Consider the following 22,314-nt stretch of genomic DNA (forward strand, 5'->3'; position numbering starts at 1 on the left):
CCTGCCTCCCCGTAGCTTGTCATCCATTACCACAGTGGGACAGTTGTTCAGCTCTCAACATTTCAATTTGATTTCTGTGCATGTCGGCTCAGGATTGTGGTTTATTAAAACCACAACTGTTACCTAACACTGAAAGAGTTCTATCTTGTCATAATGGGTTTTCAGAAGTACATTTGATTCTTCTTTTTCTACTTTCCAGTTTACATTTCTGGGAGAAACATTCTTCCTTCCATGTTCTCTTCCTCCTTTCCCTTCCTCACCTTGTCTGTCATTGGTATGTGCATGTAAGCCTGCATTATTTTCCAAGTTCTATGAATAATTTAAAATACAGTTCCTATGAACATCCTCTGTTTAACTTAATTTTACCTTATTTAATCCCAGACTATATCTAATCTTATTCAGTGTCCAGATCAAATGTCAGTTTTTACTGTAGTAAAATGGGTGGAAGATTCACATTCACATTTGATTGTAGTTCTTCCCACGCTGGGCTATTTTGTATTAGAAACATTTCTAAGGTTTCTTTTTCATTTGTTTATTTATTTTGAGGAGAAAGATGGTGCTGTTAAGAGCATAGTTTTTGTTCAAATTCTGCCTTCTGACTGAACTTTCAGAAAGCTAATCAGCCTCCCTGGTATCATTTCCTTATTTGTAAAAATGAATAATGATACCATTCTAAGGGGTATCAAACGGGGGAGGATGGTCTTATTGAAATACTTAGCACAGTATCTGGCACATAGTAAACACTTAAAAATAAGAGCTATATAATGCTAGTAATAATTATTATTGCTATTTTAATATACAACAGATAATTTACAGCTGATTTTTTTCTTTTTTTAATACATTTTCATTGATATCAGAGAGGAAGGGAGAGGGAGAAAGAGAGATGGAAACATCAGTGATGAGAAAGAATCATCGATCAGCTGCCTCATGCACACTCCACCCTGGGGTCGAGCCCCAAACCCGGGGCATATGCCCTTACCAGGAATCAAACCATGACCTCCTGGTTCATAAATCAATGCTCAACCACTGAGCCACACCGTCTGGGCTGATTTTTTTCTTTTTTTTCCTTTTTTTTATTGATTTCAGAGAGGAAGAGAGAAGGAGAGGGAGAGAGAAGCATCAATGATGAGAGAGAATCATTGATTGGCTGTCTCCTGCATGCTCCTTACTGAAGATCAGGCCCACAACCTGGCATGTGCCCTTGTCTGGAATCGAACCTGGGACCCTTCAGTCTGCAGGCCGATGCTCTATCCACTGAGCCAAGCCAGCTAGGGCTGATTTTTTTTCTTTTTTTTTCTTTTTTTTAAAATATATTTTATTGATTTTCTACAGAGAGGAAGGGAGAGGGATAGAAAGCTAGAAACATCGATGAGAGAGAAACATCGATCAGCTGCCTCCTGCACACCTCCCACTGGAGATGTGCCCGCAACCAAGGTACATGCCCTTGACCGGAATCGAACCCGGGACCCTTCAGTCCGCAGGCCGACGCTCTATCCGCTGAGCCAAACCGGTTTCGGCTGATTTTTTTTCTTAATATCACAATATATGAAGAATTTTTGTTCTTGCTTCAAGGTATGACCTATTGTAATTGTTTTGTCACATTTCAAAAGGATGTTTCCATAGCCTTGCAGATTTTTCTATTATATATTATCTTTATCTCAAAGGTTTCTAATACTACAATCTTTACATTCTCTAGATCTGCACTGTTCAATATCATAGCCACTGAACATACATGTATTTAAATTTAATGAAAATTAAATACAATTAAAAATGCAGCTCTTCAGTAATTCTACACACATTTAGGTGCTGCTTAGCTACATGTGACGGCTACTCATTAGACAGTGCAGATGTAGAACATTTCCATTATTACTGACAGTTATATTGGACAGCACTGCTTTAGATGTTCCTAGTCTATGCTCCTGCACTCTTTTCTCAGAAATCAAAAGAGGGTATATTTTCTAGGATGTTGCAGAGACTCCTTCTCTTAATGTTTCAGGGCTCTGGACATCAAAGGATTCAGGTTAGTCTTCTTACTCCAGCCCCTTAGTGTCATTACTGTATTTTGAAATAAACAGAGGCGTTTTCACTTCCCCCAAGTAAATAACATTACCATAATTTTTAAAGGTCCCAGTCAAAACTTGTGTCTGTCCTAATATTGTGAGTATTAGAATCCTTAGAGGCTAACTAGTAACAGGGGTTCTAATGTCCTTTTTGTAGATACATTATATTATTCAAATTCTCAGTTTTCTCTCTGAGAAAAGTAGTAAACAGCAAGTTTTTCCTGAATAATCTCTATTATCTGTATTTTGCACTTTGTATTATGCACTTTTAAAGCCATTTTTTTTCATTTGTTCTTCACAACAACTTAGTGAAGCAAGTAGCATTAAGATTGCATTCCTATTTTACTGATTAAAAAACTGAGGCTCAGTACAATTAATTACTTGCCTAAGTACTTTAAGAAAAAATAAAGTTGATATTCAAAACAGGATAAAATTATAACTTCAAACCCTGGCCAGTGCGGCACATACCTGGATTGCAGGTTCGATCCCTGGCCCCAGTTGGGACTGTATGCAGGAGACAACCAATTGATGTGTCTTTCTCACATCAATGTTTCTCTCTCTCCCCCTTCCCTTCCCTTCCTTCTACTCTCTCTCAAACAATCAATGGAAAAAATATCCTTGAGTGAAGAGTAACAAAAAATAAATGAATTTAAATTTCAGTTCAATATTTTGTTTAGTTTTTATTTTGTAAAAGAAAGATTAAAGATTCTTTAGGGCAACTTGGAAACTGATGACTGTTGTATGAAGTACTCAGAGAATTACTACAGCCTCATTTGTCCTATGGCCATGTGTATTAGACAGGGAGGGCTGCCATAACAAAATGCCACAGACTGGGTGGCTGAAACAACAGAAATTTATTTTTTCACAGTTCCTAAGGCTAGAAGTCCAAGGTCAAGGTGTTTGCAGGGCTGGTTTCTGGTGAGGCATCTCTCCTTGACTTATAGACAGGTGCCCTCATCTGGCCTTTTTCTCTGTATGTCTTTGTGGAGGGAGGAAGGAGAGAGAGAGAGAGAGAGAGAGAGAGAGAGAGAGAGAGAGAGAGAGAGAGAGAGAGAGAGAGAGAGAGATCATTCTCTTATGACACCAGTCCTATCAGATTAGAGCTCCACCCCTATGACCTCATTTAACTTTAGTTATTTCCTTAAAAGTCCTATCTCCAAATACAGTCACATTGGAGATTAGAACTTTAACATATGAATTTTGTGGGAACACAGATCAGTTCATTACATTATGTTAATGGTGTTTGGATATCTTTTGATTTTTCTGGCTTAACCTAATTGGAAATTATATTTATATTAAACATTTTCATGCGAACAAATGTAGCAAGTATCTATATTCTTTATCTCTGCGGATATTGAGGCTTAGTTAAATTAAACCTGTGGTATTTGCTATAAGGTACTGTCTAACACTGAGATAGTCTAATAAGCAAAAAAATTGTGTCTGTCCTACTTTTCTTAAATGTAGCCTATTTTATTAATAGCTAAAAGTATCAGTACTTTACAGGGTAATAAATGTCCACTTCTTTCCCACCCCAACTTTACAGATGGAGAAATTAACATACAGAGAAACTGACTTGTCAGAGGTCAGAGCAAGGTACTGGTGGATCCAGGGATAAATCCCAAACGTCTTAACACTTTGTCCAGTTTTTCATTGACTATGCAGCCTAGTGGTAAGTATCTTTTTACCCTTAGAGGTAAGAGGGATTAAGAGCCTTAGCAAGGACTGAATTTAAAGAATTTCTCATTACTAATTAGATTATTCACTATCCTTTTCTGTTAGCCATGATGTCATTTTTGTCATTAGCATGAATTTTCCAGATCATGAAAGGAGGTTGGAAGTTTTGCTTTTTTTTTTTAATTTTCAATTATAGTTGACAATGTTATTTTATTTATTTTTATATATATTAGTATTGATTTCAGAGGGGAAGGGAGGAGAGAAAGATAGAAACATCAATGATGAGAGAGAATCATTGATCGGCTGCCTCCTGAATGCCCCCCACTGGGAATCGAGCTTGCAACCTCAGCATGTACCCTGACCCTGAATCGAATGGTAACCTCCTGGTTCATAGGTCAATGCTCAACCACTGAGCCACACCAGCTGGGTGGAAGTTTTGCTTTTTAAATACTTAAAAATATTTCTATAATGGTTCAACTATACTAGAGATTATTATTAAGAAAGGAAAGAAAGAAAACCTATTTAATGAATTTTTTATCCGTGTTAGGTCCCATGCTAGAAACTTTGCATTATGTTATTTTACTTAAACTAAAGGCCCAGTGCATGAATTCATGCACGGGTGGGGTCCCTTGGGGTGGCCTGCGGAGATCAGGCCCCAGCTCGTGCCCTCACACTCTCAGCCCCAGCTTGCTGATTGCCCCACAGACGGTGACCAGCAGCAGCGGCGGGGGTGGGGCTGCAGCCCGGCTCCCAGGCACTGAGGGAGCCAGGCGAAGGGTCTGGCTCCAATTGATCACCCTGCAGGCAGGATGGTGGAGCAGGTGAGGGGGCTGTGCCAGGCCAAGGCAGGGTGCCAGGTGGGGCTGTAGGGCTGGGAGGCTGGGGGCACAAGCTGGGGCTGAGAGGGTGAGGGCACGAGCTGGGGCCCGATCTCCGCAGGCCACCCCAAGGGACTCCACCCATGCATGAATTCATGCACTGGGCCTCTAGTTTAAGTAAAATAACATAATGCAAAGTTTCTAGCATGGTACCTAAACTGGCAGTCGGACATCCTCTCACAATCCGGGACTGCTGGCTCTTAACCACTCGCCTGCCTGATTGCCCCCAGTAGCCCTCCCCTGCCCGCCCAATGGCACCCAACTGCCCTCCCCTGCCAGCTCGATGGCCCCCAACTGCCCTCCCCTGCTGTCTGGTCACTCCCAACTGCCCTCCCCTGCAGGCCTAGTTGGCCCCAACTGCCCTCCCCTGCTGGCCTATTGGCCCCAACTGCCCTCCCCTGCCAGCCTGATTGCCCACAACTGCCTTCCCCTGCCGGCCATCTTGTGATGATGTGCGAGTGGCCATCTTGTGACGACATGGGGCGGCCATCTTGTGATGACATGGAGCAGCCATCTTGTGAGGGCACAAGGGCCACCTAAACTTTTATTAGTATAGATAGAGTTTAGGACTTGATCTTTGAAGGCTTTTAAATGAGGTAGTGACAAGTTTTATCCTATCCATATTTTAGAAAATCAATACCAAAGTATGAATTGAAAGGAAGTGAGATCAAACAGGAATTAATTAACTGTTTTTATTGGTCGAGATGAGAGATAATGCAATCTTAACTCAGATTAGGAGCAGAGGAAATGGCCATTTTAGAGGTAGAACTGATATAATTTGATAACCTAGTTGATTTGGAAGGCCAGGAAGTGCAGACAATTAAAAAGGATTTCAGGTTTCTGAATTGTTACTGTTAACTGGGAAAAGGACTACCAGAGAAGAAATACCCTGCCTGGTAAAAGGAAATAAAACAAAACTAGTTATTTAAAAATAGTAGCTACATATCATAATATACTCCGAAACATGGCCATTATGCTTAGAATGCTTGAAAAGTTATACGACTAGTTCCTTTTTTAAAATTTTTTAAAATATATTTTTATTGATTTCAGAGAAGAGGGAGAAGGAGCAAGAGAGAGAAACATAAGTGATGACAGAGAATAATTGATCAGCTGCCTCCTGCATGCCCCTCTCTGGGGACCAAGCCTGCAACCCAGGGATGTGCCTTGACTGGAAATCAAACCATGGCCTCCTGGTTCATAGATCGACGCTCAACCACTGAGCAACACTGGCTGGGCACTAGCTCCTTTTTTAATATGTGCAATTCTATTCTCTTTATTTAGAAATTGATACAGGGATAGTTATCTAATCCATTGAGTAATTTATGATGATGCTTTAAAATTAAGCATTTTGTAAATTCCACACTTACTTTGTAAATTTGTTTTCTCTCCTTTTCTTCTTTGTGTGCTGCTTTCTAGGTTCCACTAGTTTGTGCCAGGAGTTTCAAATATTCTCAGAAGTTCATTTTTCATTGTCTTAAATTGAACTTTATTTGGTACCTTTCAACCGAGTTAAAGTCATTTTGTTCATTTTTCTTCACCATTGAGTCTGGCTTTTGTCTTTTGTCTTTACTAAGATATTTTTTCTAAACTGCATTAGTCACTTTTAAATACTGTTTTATTAATCTTACAACCTGATTTCTATTTTTTGTGGCTTCCTGAAGCAGTTTTACATATATTGGTAGCTCATCTTAAGTCATATAGTACTGAAAAATTGTATAAATAAATACACTATATATTGGTATATAATTTTTAAGAATACATTCCTTCTAATTATAAAAATAATTGTGAAAAACTTTAAATATGAATTCAGTTATGATACCCTAATATCTTTTGTCTCTGTCAGCAAGTTTTAAGCCTGATAAACTTTGTAAATTTTAATAATTATTTAGAGGAGAACAGACATGGCAGATTACTAGAAAGACAGGGGACCTCAAACCAGGAGAGAAGGCACATACTTGGAGTGGAACACTGACCAGTTAGACTGGAATGTGGTGGAAAAGGAAAAAGTCATAATACATAAGACCAGAGGAGTGGCAGGAGCCAGATCCTGCATAGCTTTGTAAGGTATCCTTAACTCAGTGTGAAGCTGTTGGAGGTTCTCAAGCAGATAAATGACATTTTATGTTTTAAAATGATGCTCACTTTAACCCCTATGTAGAGAATATGTTGAAGTAGGTCAAGAGTAGAAAAAGGAAAACAAGTTAGTAGGGTGTTGTAATTTTCCAGGGTGGAGGTAATTGTGACTTGAACTACCATGTGAATGGTGAGATTAAAAGCACTGGATGGATTTGGGATAAGGGCCAACAGAATTTACTGATAGATTGGATGTGCGTGTAAAGGAAATAGAGGCATCAAGGATAATTTCAAGGATATTTGGCTTAAGCAACAGGTGATAGAGATGCCACTTACTGGTTTGGGGAAAACAAAAAAGAGGAACAGGTTGGCAAGACAGGCCATTTTGTTTTAGCCAGACTGTTTCAGTCTTTTCAGTTTGAAGTATCTGACTGATAACCATTTTTTTTTTAATTTTATCTTTATTGTTCAGATTATTACAATTGTTCCTCTTTTTTCCCCCCATAGCTCCCCTCCACCTGGTTCCCACCCCACCCTCTGCCCTTACCCCCCCCCCACTGTCCTCATCCATAGGTGTACACTTTTTGTCTAGTCTCTTCCCACACCTCCCACACCCCTTTCCCCCCGAGAATTGTCAGTCCACTCCTTTTCTATGTCCCTGATTCTATTATATTCACCAGTTTATTCTGTTCATCAGATTTTTTATTCACTTGATTTTTAGATTCACTTGTTGATAGACATGTATTTCTTGTTCATAATTTTTATCTTTACCTTTTTCTTCTTCTTCTTCTTCTTAAAGAATACCTTTCAGCATTTCATATAATACTGGTTTGGTGTTGATGAACTCCTTTAGCTTTTTCTTATCTGTGAAGCTCTTTATCTGACCTTCAATTCTGAATGATAGCTTTACTGGGTAGAGTAATCTTGGTTGTAGGTTCTTGCTATTCATCACTTTGAATATTTCTTGCCACTCCCTTCTGGCCTGCATAGTTTCTGTTGAGAAATCAGCTGACAATCGTATGGGTGCTCCCTTGTAGGTAACTAACTGTTTTTCTCTTGCTGCTTTTAATATTCTCTCTTTGTCTTTTGCCCTTGGCATTTTAATTATGATGTGTCTTGGTGTGGTCCTCTTTGGATTCCTTTTGTTTGGGGTTCTGTGTGCTTCCTGGACTTGTAAGTCTATTTCTTTCACCAGGTGGGGGAAGTTTTCTGTCATTATTTCTTCAAATAGGTTTTCAATATCTTGCTTTCTCTCTTCTTCTGGCACCCCCATGATTCGGATGTTGGTACGCTTAAAGTTGTCCCAGAGGCTCCTTACACTATCTTCAAATTTTTGAATTCTTTTTTTCTTTTTGCTTTTCCGGCTGAGTGTTTTTTGCTTCTTTGTATTTCAACTCTTTGACTTGATTCTTGCGGTCCTCTAGTCTGCTGTTAGGTCTCTGTATAATATTTTTTATTTCAGTCAGTGTGTGTTTAATTTCTAGTTGGTCTTTTTCATATCCTCGAGGGTCTTGCTAAATTTATCGGCCTTTTCTAGGAAATTCTTGAAAAACCTTATAACTGTGGTTTTGAACTCTATATCTAGTCATTTGTTTTCCTCCATTTCTTTCATTTGTGATGTTTTTTTGTCTCTGCATTTTTGCTGCTTCCCTGAGTTGGTAGAGTAGCTTTGTGTGCTAGGTGTCCTATAGGGCCCAGTGGCTCAGCCTCCCCAGTTACCTGAGATGGACACTCTTGGTGCACCCCTTTGTGGACTGTGTGCTCAGCCACACAGTGTAGTTAAGTCTTGATTGTTGTTGGTGTCACTGGGAGGAATTGACCTCCAGCCAATTGGCTGCGAGGATCAGCTGTGTCTACGCTGGGAACACTTCTGTGCTGGAGACACTCTTATGAGACAAGACTTGCAAAATTGCAAAAGCCTCTGTGCTCAGCTTGGATGGGGCGGAGTTTCAGGGCAGAGCAGACAGCCTTGGTTTCCCATCAGCCCTGCCCTATGAGTCCCCTGGGTGTCAAGTGTCCCTCGGTAATCGCTGCAAGAGAAAGCCGCCCTCGAGTTTCACCCGCTGCCAGACAGTCCAGTTTCTCCCCAAATGAGTCGGGGTTCCCAGAAACTTGCCTGGAACTGGAGTTCAGCGCAGTCGGGACCTTCTGTCTCCCTCCCGCTTTAGAAAGCCAGCCGCGCACTCAGCCTCCCGTGCATTCAGCAGTCAGTCCTCTCTGCGCGCGTGTGCCTCCAGACCTCTGCCTTCTGCAGCTCCCGAGTTTCAGTGTGCTTTCTCTTTTCCTAACAGTTCATATTTCCCCCAAATGAGTCTGGTTTCCCAGCGTCTCGCCCGGGACTGGAGTTCAGTGCAGTCGGGAGCTTCCTTCTCCCTCCCCCTTTAGAAAGCCAGCCGCGCACTAAGCTGCCTGTGCACACAGCCGCCCGTCCTCTCCGCGCGCGCGCCTCCGTACCTCAGCCTTTTGCAGCTCCTCTGAGTCTCAATGTGCTTTCCTCTTTTCTTCTAGTTGTAGAATTTCCCCTCAGCCAGCTTTCCTGTGGTTCTGGATGGTGTCCGTTTTGTCTTTTAGTTGTAGTTTTGATATTGTTGTGCGAGGCAGCAGTTTAGGTGTTTACCTATGCCGCCATCTTGGTTTCTCCTGATAACCATTTAGAGATGGTCTGTAGGTAATTGTATATGTAAGTGTGGAATTCCAAGAAGAGGTCAGTGCTGGAAATAGGAATTTGGGAGTTATCTCACTGGGGTAGTGAGCAGAAAAACCCTTTATGAATGAGGTGATAATGTGAGAAAGTAAGAAGGCAGTGACTATAGACAACTCTTAAAATAAGTTTTCTCTTTTTTTATTGTTTAAAGAGAAAAAAAGAAAAATAAATAAATATACCTCATTATAACTAGTGAAATATTTTGCTTTAAAGCTTACTTTATCTGATCCTAATGTAACTACCTCAACTCATTTTTGTTGGCAGTATTTTTTTAGTATATTCTTCTGTTCTTCCCTTTTTATATTTGAGATGTATCTCTTGTAAAGAGCATGTTTTTTAAAAATATAATCCAACCATATTTGTTGGATTTTAATTGGAATAATTAAAACATTTCATTTTCATTGGGAAAAAAATAAAATAAGTTTTCCTATGAAGGAGAGAAAAGTTGAAGGACATAGTGGGAGAGAGATATGTCAGATTAAGAGATGGTATTTGTTGGGTTTTTGTCTTTATTTGTTTTTATAGGTGAAGGAGTAGTAAGAATGCTGATGCAAACGATCTATTAGAAGGGGAGTATTTGCAAAGCCCTAAGAGGAGGAGAGGAAATGAGATCTGGAAGAAGAATTGAGGGTTGACCTTTGATAAAAACAAGGACACTTTATCCACAGCAACAGGAGAACAGTCAGAAAGAATGATGAATGAGTAGTTTCATTCATTCACCAAATGTTAACTGAGAACCTACTGCTATACTATGCAATGGGGATACTAGTATGCCACTAAATAAGATGTGTACCTTTCTGAAATGAGTGGCATGTCGAAGGTTTCTATCCCTTTTTGTTGTTTTCTCAATGAACCCTGAATTAATGTACTCCCCTAAGAGCAAAGGTGAGGGAGGGGATATTTGGAGTATGAGGAGAGAGAAAGGCATATGAATTTGTTTTTTGGAAAGTAGAAAAGCAAGTAGGGAACATGATGTGATTTGCAGATGGTGTTAAGTAGCATTTGAGAGTTATGGCCATGAGTTTAAAGTGAGACCAGTAAACTTGCATTTGTTTTTCTTCAGTACTGAACTGTTGGGATAGGCATGGTATAGGGCAGCCGTGGGCAAACTACGGCCCACGGGCCGGATCCGGCCCATTCGGCTGTTCTATCCGGCCCACGGAGCCGAAAGAGCGGAGGGTTCTCTTGCTCTCCCCTCCGCTCCTTCACCAGCAGTAGTGTTAACACGGCAACGTCGGGAAACACAGCCGCAGCTCCTTCTTCTGAGTGGGCGGATTTATATCCGCCCATTCAATAGAAGGAACAACCTCTCAATCTTCCAGAGTCTCCTTGTAATGCCCGTGGATGCGTCTCCCGACATCACCCTGGGAATGTGTAGACACGTTATTGTGGTGATGTAGGGAGACACGGCCCTGGAGAGCACAGTATCAGAGCATTAGCTAAAAAGGAGACCAACAACACTGTTCCCACTGAAGTTGATGTTTTAAAGACCAAAAACCTTTCAACCCAGTCTACATTGCCATCTACATCTACGTCCCGGGCATAATTTGGAAGTTGCACTAAAGAAAATGTTTAATTTACTGTTTACACATTTTGTTCTTTTCTATTTGTTTTAGTTTTAAATTATTTTATTATATTTAAGTTTAATTTGAAAGGCTTTTGTACCTTTCCTTTGTTAGGCAATTTTATTTTGCCTTTGCCATCTTCAATATAAGGTATGTTATTGTGCTATGATTCCTCCATTTTTTGAAGTTTCAAATTATAATAATTAGTGTTTACATTCTTCTTGTTAAAATGTTTGAAATGAATAAAACTATTGAAATAAAAAAAAAAAAAGACCGTACCCTTTTATGTAATGATGTTTACTTTGAATTTATATTAGTTCACACAAACACTCCATCCATGCTTTTGTTCCGGCCCTCCGGTCCAGTTTAAGAACCCATTGTAGCCCTCGAGTCAAAAAGTTTGCCCACCCCTGGTATAGGGGGATAAGTGGCTTAAACCAAAGTTAGGATTGAGGCTTGGAGGGGGTCAAGAGTATTTGCAGGAAGTGATTTTAATGAGAGATCACGGAATCTGAGCTGGGTAGGAAGAGAAGTGAAAACGTGATGGGTGATTGATGGTGAGAAAGTGGTAGATGGTCAATAGACTAATCTAAATTTTCAAACAAGGAAAATGTATTTCCATTATATAAGTTATATATCCTCTTTATAGAAAAATTTTAAATATATGAAATTAGAAAATAGAAAGGGGGAAAAGACTACAGATTGGGTGATTTAAATAATACAAATTTATTTTCTCACAGTTCTGGAAACTGGAAGTCCAAGATCAAGGTTTCGGACGTAATTTTCTTTCTGAGTCCTCTCTCCTTGGCTTATATATGTCTGTCTTCTTCCTGTGTCTTTACATCATCTTTTCTTTGTCCTGGTCTGTGCCCGAATTTTCTCTTATATGAATGCCCGTCATATTAAATTAGGGCCCACCCTAATGACCTAATTTTAAGTTAATTACCTGCTTAAAGACCCTCCTAATGGTCACATTGAGATACTAGGGAGGATTTCAACATGAATTTTGGGGGGACACAAATTAGCTAATAACGGGTGTTCTTTGTTTTTCATTTTTTACATAATTGTTACTATTCCATGAATATAATTTTTATCCCATATTTTAACAGATAACATTATAACTTAAACATTTTCCTGTTTTGTTGTTTAGCCTTTGTAAAAGTTTAAGAGCTGCAAAATATGTTGTCAAGTGAATGTATTGCAGTAACTTAATTAGCCTTCTCTTTTGAACATTTAAGTATTCCCTTCCCCCTTTTTTGTTATTTATAAACACTACAGAAGCTTTTAAAATAAAAACCTTTTTTTCTGTATCTTGGATTATTTCCTTAGAATAGAGTCTCAGAAGTACTTTATCAGAAACTATTAATACATACTCCTCAGTTGGAGAAGTATTGAATCTTATATTTTCTTTCCACATGACTTCTATTTATTTCCCACAGAAATAGACTGGAATGATGTTAGAAAACACAAATATGGTCATCTTTTGGAGTCTGCATCCCAATATCAAGGTAAGAAAAATACCCTGTTTAGCCTGGAAGACTTATCTGGCATCTCTTACCATAAAACCTTTGAGTGTACAAAGAATTCACTGGTTAAAACAAAAGCAAATATTGTCATTTATAGAGGTATCTGTCAAAAGCAGTATGCTTTGTTTTGAACTGGAAATCAGGAATTTTAGATTCTAAGTACAGATAATCCCAAATTAGCTTCATAGCTTTAGGCATAGTTAGTTAGCTTCTCTGGACTTCCATAGTTTTTAAGAGGCTTGGGCGGTATACTTCTGCAAGTATTACTACTAAACTTAATGTCTTTTAAAATGGGAGAATTGGACTAGACAAACTCTCAAGCCCTCATTTTACCCCCCAATCTTCACTTTTCTATCATTTTGGTATGTTTGTCATGATGACTTATGCTGTGACATTTTTTTCTTTAATAGAAGCTACTGACATCCTGGAGTTAGGTAAGATATTTTTCTTGTGTTTCTGTTACTAAACCAGGGATTAGATTATAACTAAGAAAAGAATTCTGTGTATCTGTCTCAAACTAGTGGATCCTGTGCTTTTCTCTACATAATGAGCCCATGTAATTCATCTCTGCTGCTATGTCAAAACCTCCTTTTCAGGAGGCCAAAGACCAAGCTAACAAGAAGGAAGAGGGTGGGATTTAATTATAAGGAGGATGGGAACTGAACCAAACTGGAAGTAACCTCATAATTTACTAAATCCAGAACTAAAACAAATCCCCACCATCCATAAATAAGAATTTGGTAGGATTTTCCCCAAAGAAATTATTTATGAGAGATATTCAACTGAAATGAAACCTAAGGATATTCTAAATTTTTAACTAAATAAAAACTAAAATATTAAAATATCAAATAACAAGAGTCAGGCTAATATTGCATTTGGTTTTCATCCCTGCATAGTGTACTTTAGGAGTAGGATTTGAGAAATATTGATATTGATATTTCTCTATCAGCTTTCAAGGTTCCTATATAAACATCAATCTTAACTTCTTAGAGTTCTTTAAAATTTTTCTACATGTTACATGTATATTGATAGCCTGATGCCTTTATCAATTTTTGTTCAAGTATTTTTTATATATTTTGTTACTGCTACTTCATTTGTTCAGCTCTGTTATTGTCTATTTGCTTCCTCCACCTTTTCTTTTAATAACATATTACTTTCACTGCCCACTGATAAAGATAACATAAAGTAGTAGAACATTAGAGTAGGAGCCAGAACTTCTGGGTTCTTTGAAAGCCAACTCTGCCTCTTAGAAACTTTGTGACTCTGATCCTTAGTTTTTAGACTTGTCAAATGGAGATAATAATTCATTCTGCCTACTTAACAGAATTGTTAAGAATCCTGTCCTATCTAATAAAGAGAGGAATATGCTAATTGACCCTCACGCCGTCACAAAGATGGCGGCACCCACAGCCAATAAGGAGGGAATATGCTAATTGACTGCTCTGCCCTCAAAGATGGCGGCACCCACAGCCAATAAGGAGGGAATATGCTAATTGACTGCCCCACACTCAAAGATGGCGGCGCCCACAGCCAATAAGGAGGGAATATGCTAATTGACTGCCATGCCCTCAAAGATGGCGGTGCCCACAGCCACAAGATGGCGGCACCCAGTCCCTTCAGCCCCGCCAGGGCAGCAGGCATGTGGCAAGGCCAGGCGGGCCCAGCCGCTCCACGCGCCTGCCTCCAGAGTTCCCCAGCCCCCAGCCGCCCAGGGCCACCCAAGGCTCAGGTAACCAGGGCTGGCCGAGGCTTGTGCTGCTGGCAGTGGCAGCAGTAGAGGTGTGATGAGGCGTTGCCTTCCCCTGATCGCCGAGTCACCTCCCACCCCCGAGGGATTCCCGGACTGTGAGAGGGGCAGGCCGGGCTGAGGGACCCCCTCTAGTGCATGAATTTTCATGCACCGGGCCTCTAGTATTACATAAGCTAAATGGATGTGAAAACATTTTAAATACTTAAATACTTTTCAATGTTGGAGGATTATTATTTTAATGCTTTTCAGTAACGATCCCAGGTATAAATTTACTAGTCCAGAAAAGAGGACTATTACTTGCTTGCTTCTTTTCATTCACTCAACTTTTATTTAGCTTCTATTAAGTTTCAGGTACTTTGTTAAACAGTGATGATTTAAAAAAATTAATAAAAGATAGCCCTATCCTTAAGCAATTATGATATAATGTGATGAGCATGAAAATAAAGGTGTGAGTATGATGTTATAGGAGACAGGGATATGGATGGATTTTTTTTACCTGAGAAGACAGGTAAAGCCAGAAATTTTTTATTTTTTTTTATTTTTTGGTTTGGTGTTTTATTTTTAGATGATAAATTAACAAATATCAAGCTATTGATCTAAAAACCTTATGTTTTTGAGAATGAACTACTATGTATCTCAAAAATTTAGCTTTGGACATTTTAGAATAACTGGGTTTTATTAATGCTGGATGTGCCACAACTTATTAACCATTTGAAAGTGCCAAGAATACATAGGGTTGAGGATATGACTTTGAAAAGAACTTGCTCTATCAGATATTTAAATTGATTATGAAATTATATGAAACAAAGTATTCCAGGTGCTGGAATAGACTGACTGATGAGAGGAACAGAATATAGAGTCCAGAAATAGATCCAAGTATATATAAGAAATTAACATATGATCAGTGTAACATTGTAAATCAGTGGGCAAAATGATTTATTCAATAAATAATGTTGACGCACACTTATTGAATAAAGATGAAAAGGAAAGCTCCATGTTTGTCTCATTTGTCTCACAGAGTAAATTCCAAATAGATAAAACATTTAAATGTTAAAAAAAAAAAAAAGAAAAGAAACCTGAGAAATCCTAGAAGAAAACATGGGTTAATATTTTATTATATTGAAGTAAGGAAAGTATGATATGAAAACCAGAAACCATAAAAAAAAAAGTTGAGGAATATAAGGGCAAATCCTATCAGATTGAGACAAATGTCTTCAACATATATGATAAAGGACTGATATCATTAATATACAGAGAACTCTTAGAATCTTGAATAAACAGAATACCTCAGTGAAAATGGCAAAATAAAATAAATATTGACTAATAAGCCTAAAAAGATCTTCAACTTTATTAGTAATCAAAGAATTGCAAATAAAAGCATGTGTATTTTCTTTTTTTCCTCACTAAGATTTATCAAAATTATGGAAATGGTTAAAACAGTTTTTGCAAGGAACATAGTCCTTATGTATTGTAGGAATCCTATATAATAAAAGGGTAATATGCAAATTGACCCTAATGGCGAATGATCAGTCGCTATGATGCACACTGATCACCAGGGGGCAGATGCTCAATGCAGGATCTGCTCCCTGGTGGTCAGTGCACTTCCACAGGGGGAGCACCGCTCAACCAGAAGCCGGCTCATGGCTGGCCAGCGCAGCGGCAGTGGCAAGAGCCTCTCCCACCTCCGTGGCAGTGCTAAGGATGTCCGACTAATGGCTTAGGCCCGCTCCTTGAGTCGGACATCCCCCAAGGGCTCCTGGGCTACCAGAGGGATGTCAAACTGCCAGCTTAGGCCTGATCCCCCGGGAGCGGGCCTAAACTGGCAGGTGGACATCCCCCAAGGGGTCCTGGACTGCGAGAGGGCACAGGCCGGGCTGAGGGACAACACCCCCCCCCCGAGTGCACGAATTTTCATGCACCAGGCCTCTAGTTGTATTATAATATAATATATGCCTCTTTGTCCATTAATATCACTTTTAGGAATTTACCTTGAGGAGTTAATCTTAAAAATGGTAAAAGATGTGTGCACAAAGACAGATCCTCATCAAAAATTAGAAAACACTTAAATGATCATCAGTAGTATTTAACAAATTACTACTGTTAAGTTATGTAAATTATGGTACATATAAACAATGGAACACTTCAGACAGTAATCTTGGAGTAGAATTTCTGGCCTGAAGACTATGAGGTAGAAGAAGGCAGACTTTGGCTGACTATAGAAGTTAAAGTCTGTTGTCTGTGTCCATCTGTAATACTATCAACAATAAAGATAAATTTTTTAAAAAGTTAAAAGTCTATCCATTTGTACCATTAAAAAATCTATACTAATAAAAGGGTAATATACTAATTAGACTGGATGTTTTCCAGACGTCCTTCCAGACAAAGCCATGGTGGTGGGGGCCGAGGCAGAGGCAGTTAGGAGCGATTAGGCTGGTGGGAGAGCAGTCAGGGGCAATCAGGCCGGCAGTGGAGAGCGGTCAGGGGCGATCAGCCCGGCAGGGGAGAGCGGTCAGGGGCGATCAGCCCGGCAGGGGAGAGCAGTCAGGGGTGATCAGGCCGGCAGGAGAGAGTGGTTAGGGGGCGATCAGGCAGGCAGGCAGAGTGGTTAGGGGCGACCAGGCAGGCAGGCAGAATGGTTAGGGGCAGGCAGGTGAGCGGTTAGGAGCCAGTGGTCCCAGATTGTGGGATCGGGCCTAAACCAGCAGTCAGACCCCGAGGGGTCCCAGATTGGAGAGGGTGCAGGATGAGCTGAGGGAACCTCCCCCCACCCCGTGCATGAATTTCATGCACCGGGCCTCTAGTAGCAAATAATGTTTCTCATCATTATAGTATTAAAGTAGAGGCTGGAGGAACCTTTTAGGTCTTAATTTTTCTATCACTTCATCAAGATTCCTTTCTTGACTATCCTATCTAAATTGCCAACACATTCTTGGCACTCTCTTTTCCTCTTACTTTGCTTTATTATTTCTTTATTTGAAAAGGTCCCAGAATTAAATAATTATTATCTAGTGTCTGTGTTACCCTCGGTACCAACTGATATATATTATTTGTTTATTTATTGCCTCTCTTCCCCTTTAGAATGTAAGCTACTTATGAGCAGAGACTTTGGCTGTTTTGTTCTTTGCTATGTATCTGTCACCAGTGCCCAGAACCAGGCTTGGCATATAGTAGGTGCTCAATAAATATTTGTTGAATGAATAACTATTAGAGAAAGGGATTCACAAATTCAACTAAGTGGATCTCTTGTACTTTACATTTTGGGGATATTATTTCCTAATAATAGATGTAACTATCATGTTGTGTGTGTACAGTTTATAAAACATTTTCATTAGTATTATTCAGTAATATAAATTAGATGGCTGTTGTTTTTTTTTCCATCTGTAAGGTCTCAGCTCAAATGTTTCCTCTGTAGAGCATCTGTCCATAACTTCACCATCTAAGATAATTCCTACTCTCTATCTGTCACATCACATTATTTTATTTCCTTCAAGTTCTTATCACTTATGACCTTATTTGTTTATGTATTCATTGTGTCTCATCATGCACCATAATGTAAATTCCATGAGGACAGGTGCCTCCTGTTTTATCCCAGCACTTAGAATTCAACACATAGAGGATACTCAAACATCAGTTGAATGAATAATTGAAACAATTATATTTAACATTAGTTAATAATCTTCACAATAATTCTTTTTATATTTAATCCTCACCCGAGGATATTTTTTTCATTGATCATTAGAGAGAGCAGAAGGGGGTGAGGGAGAGGGAAAAAGAGAGAAGAAAAAGAGAGAGAGAGAAAGAGAGAGAAGGAGAGAGGGAGAGAGAGAGAGAAACATTGACGTGAGAGAGACACATTGATTGGTTGCCTCCCGCATGTGCAGGGGATTGAACCTGCAACCCAGGTATGTACCCTTGACCGGGAATCAAACCCGCAGCTCTTTGGTGCTCAGGCCAACACTCTTAACTGCTGAGCCATACCAGCCAGGGCTTCACAATAATTCTTGACCCCAAGTATGGATTATATTTCCCTGTTTTGCATTCACAAGGCAAACTGTACTACTTCATTAGCTTAAATTTATTGTAATTATATCAGATTATTTGTGTTATTATTTATTTATTATCTCTGCTTATCTCTAACTGCAAGCTCCGTGAACTTAGGAACCATATCTATCTTGTTCCCTTAACAATGAATACAGTGCTTTTGCACTTGGAAGTTAAATAAATATTTGTTGAATGAATAAATATATGTACAATCTTGTGAGCTAGGTATTATCTCTATCTTTAGATGAACATACTGATGCTTGAAAAAATTAAGTAATTTGTCCAAGATAATTATTTGTAGAAACAAGACTTTAGCTGACATCATCTGACTCTCAATATCACATTTTTTCAACTATACTCATAGTTTATAGACACAGATGTTGACCATAATAATCTAATGAGCTTTTGAAAGTACAGATTCTCACACCTCTCAGAGCCTATTGAAGATGGGGATCCTCTGAAGATGGGGCCCAGAACTCTATTTAAAGAAATGAGAAAAATTATTCAGGAGACTCTGATGATAAGCAACATTTAGGAATCAATGATGTATCTTGTGCCGAGCCAGCTCAGCCAGGTTCAGTGAGCCTGAGAGGGGGTGGTGAAGGATTGAGAAAAGACAGACAAGAGAATGAAAGCTGGGTCTGGATAGGACACTGTCCTCTCTGATGGAGAGAGGCAGTGCCACGGCCTGTAAGTTGTCTCTTTATTTTATAGCCAGATTCCATGAGGCAAAGTAAGGGTGTGGTTACAACGTTCTCGTGGGTTCAAATCTACTCAATTACATGCACCTACTCTTTCAAGCCCACATCACTCAGACACATGAGGCCACGTGTTTGGACCATAGGTTCAAGCTTACAACTATAGCCTCTGGCTATAATTGTGCTGGGAGGGCTCTGCCCTCCCAGCTGGGACTTGCACATGGCAATGAGAGGACTGTGCCGTCTCATTAGTCCGAGGCTTGAACCTGTCCAAACACTGTAGCCGTTCTCCACAGTATCTAGGGGTTGGCAAGCAGGTCACATCTAGCCCACTGCCTGTAAAATTTTAGTGGAACAGAGTCATGCTTATTCATTTACATATTGTCTATAGCTATTTTCACACTACATGGCAGAGTTGAGTATTTGTGGCAGAGACTGTATGACCCACAAAGCATAAAATGTTTACTATCTGATTCTTCACAGAAAGTTTGCCAACCCCTGATGTATACTTGGCTGCCTGTCCTATTTCTTTTTATTTTTTATTTTTATTGATTTGAGAGGGAGAGAAAGATAGAAACATCTATGATGAGAGTCATTGGTTGGCTGCCTCTTGCATGTCCCCCACTGGGGACCAAGCCCGCAACCCGAGCATATGCCCTTGACCGGAATTGAACCCGGGACCCTTCAGTCCACAGACCAGTGCTCTACTTACTGAGCCAAACCAGCTAGGTCTGTCCTATTTCTTTTGTGGTTATTTTGGTGCTTGAAGATGTGGTAGACATGATGTTTGTCTCCATTATGGGCATTACAGGAGATGCTCAAATATTCTTACAAATTAACTTATTTTGCAATTTAGTTGATAATAGGGGACTAAGTCTTAAATAGCCTAAGCAGTCAAATGTAAGAAAAATACTAATCTAGGCATGGTTCAAGCCAGTCAGCCTTCACAATGGGTGAACTACTTTTAACAAAGAAATTTCTGTTCGTTCTATTGGTAATAGGGTGTTCCCTAAATGGGGGTAGATGTGAGGTTTCTTGCCTGTAAACAGGGATTGATTACCATAATTGATATATATAATAGAGAACTGTAATTAATACCCTAATTATTTTGATATCCCTGATGCTGCCATAAGTCTTAAAACCAAAGTCCCTTGGGTGCTTTCGGTTAGAACTCAAGCTAATCCGAGCAATTACCCAGGACTGACCAAACCTCTAAACCTAGTATAGTAGCTGTTAGCACATGTAGGTATTTATATTTAAAATTAAATAAAATTTAAAATTTAATACCTCATTCACACTAACCGTATTTTAAGTGTTTCATAGTTAGAGGTGGCTGGCTATCCAAGACTCATTATTTGACTTAATCCTTTGTAAGAATGGAATAATAATTTGTAATGTTTCCTTTTTCTAACAGCAAATAGTGATAAAATGTATTCAATCCTTGTGTTAGGGCCATCTCAGCTAAGAGCAAACTCTATTAAATTCTGATCTCTTTAAATCTTGACTCCAGAAAATAATCCATCTCATTTACCCTATGGACAAACTATCTCTTCATGATGATTAATCATTGGCCAGTTCATCAAGTGGCTTAGAACTGACTGTGATTTCTGGCCAAATCTATTTGGCTTGGTTAATGGTGGTGGGAAAGGGAGTCAATAGAGTATATAGTCTTGGCATCACCTTTGAAGTGATTTAGATTTTATCATTCAGTGACTCATTTTTATTCCCAGCATCTAGTGCTTTTTGCATGGCCCAAAGGGGCCCTGTGCTGCTCCACTGCAGAGGAAACTTCAAGAAATGCTGGTTTGCTACAGTGTTTTAGCTTGTGAGAGTCTCTGGGACCTTCTCTGCTCCATCATGGGGTCTCCTCTAGGTGGGTATTAGGGGGAGATTGGTAACTGGTTTAACCTTTAATAAAGAACTTGGTAATCTTTTGTGATCCAATAAGATATATATTCAATAGTCATCTGTCTCTTAAAATGTTTCCCTGGCTCCAGGATAGTATCACTTTAAAGACTGCTTCCTTAACGTAGTGTTCCTTAAACTCTGAGAGGCCCTAAGGCCACTTCAACAGGCTAGAACATTTGGTGGACACCCCTCCCCCAACCTGTTTTTTGGTTACTATAATCAGAAATGCTACGCAGGACCTAGTTTTCTCTAAATTACCTGATCTTTGTCATATTGTACCTCAAAGCAATGCAACATTGGCAGGGATGGGAGTGGGGTGGGAGTGGGAGAGACAAACCCAATTTTTAGACTGAAGATGCAAGTATAATCTCACTCATTTTGGCTTTTCCTACCCTCAAATGCTCTTACCTTATGTTTCCAGATATATATAAAACTTAATTTAATTTTTTTTCTGAAATGGGATCCAACCGTATTGGGTTTAAATGCTATTCCCTGATGGCAATAAGTGACCTTTCCAGGAATCAGGTTGTTCAGAAGGAATCTTCTCATCCATTTCCTACCTGTTCTCTTCTGTTTCCATGAGCTTCCTGAGCACTTCTTTGAGACACTGTTTTATCTTGCTGTCACATTTTGGATCAATTTAGGAACTAACACGAAAAACCTCTCTGGCCATCTTTAGACATGATTTAAAAACATTCATCTAAAATGATCCACTCAGATCATCTAGATTCCTGACCTTTATATTCCTTTGAACCCAAAAAGGGAAAAGTTAAGTTTTGTTGTGCTCCAAACCAGTCTGAAAATAGCTTAATGTTTAGTGTAGATTACATCCTGAAAGCATTTTTTAGGAAGTTGACTGTGATAGAGATTTCTATTTCCTTTACAGGTCATTTTACCTGGGACAAATACCTAAAAGAAACATGTTCAGTCCCAGCGCCTGTCCATTGCTTCAAGCAGGTAATTGATTCTCAACATCCTTAGTAGGTGGGAGGCAAGTAGACTTTTTCTGATCCTTAGACAAGCAAAACATGAGGTGGGAGCCATGGGCTTCTCACCTGAAGGCCCTAGAATAAACTTCTGTGGGGAGAATGCAACTCAAAACTCACTATGAGTTTTGGCAACAGACATTCTCCTCAACTTTATTCCAAATAATACCTTTTTCTTCTTCACCTCCTTGAAGATATTCTGTGTTACTGAAAACAATAACTAATTTTTACTATTGCTATTTAATCAGACAGATAGGATACATAGTTATAGCCCTTGGTCCGCGGACCACTGTTGGTCCGTGAAGTCCGAAAGGTTGGCGACCGCTGGCTTAAGGAAACCTTTGGAGCAGCAGTTACCAACCGGTAGTCCATGGATCACTGGTGGTCCATGAGGTCCGAAAGGTTGGCGACCGCTGCCTTAGACAGTTCTTAAAAGTAGAGCAGTATTTGT

The 22,314-nt window shown here is 39.5% G+C and overlaps 1 protein-coding gene across 15 annotated transcripts in view; it reads left to right on the plus strand.

Moving 5' to 3' along the window:
* Nucleotides 1–22,314, plus strand: part of SCMH1 (Scm polycomb group protein homolog 1) — a 136,052-nt gene that overhangs the window by 31,194 nt on the left and 82,544 nt on the right. For 7 of the 15 annotated variants that reach the window (XM_080653462.1, XM_080653465.1, XM_080653451.1 and 4 more), the window contains exons 3-6: nt 3,604–3,729; nt 12,394–12,462; nt 12,891–12,914; nt 21,764–21,834. Coding sequence is in view for 7 of the 15 variants with exons in the window: in XM_080653451.1 (XP_080509577.1) it covers nt 3,717–3,729; nt 12,394–12,462; nt 12,891–12,914; nt 21,764–21,834 (177 nt within the window). In the remaining 8 variants the exon portion in view is untranslated. Of the gene's footprint in view, nt 1–3,603; nt 3,730–12,393; nt 12,463–12,890; nt 12,915–20,699; nt 20,843–21,763; nt 21,835–22,314 lie in introns of all 15 variants that reach the window. The other 8 variants (XM_080653461.1, XM_080653463.1, XM_080653452.1 and 5 more) reach the window with 2 other exon arrangements.

This window comes from Plecotus auritus, assembly GCF_963455305.1.
Source record: "Plecotus auritus genome assembly, chromosome: 2".
NCBI lineage: Eukaryota > Metazoa > Chordata > Mammalia > Chiroptera > Vespertilionidae > Plecotus > Plecotus auritus.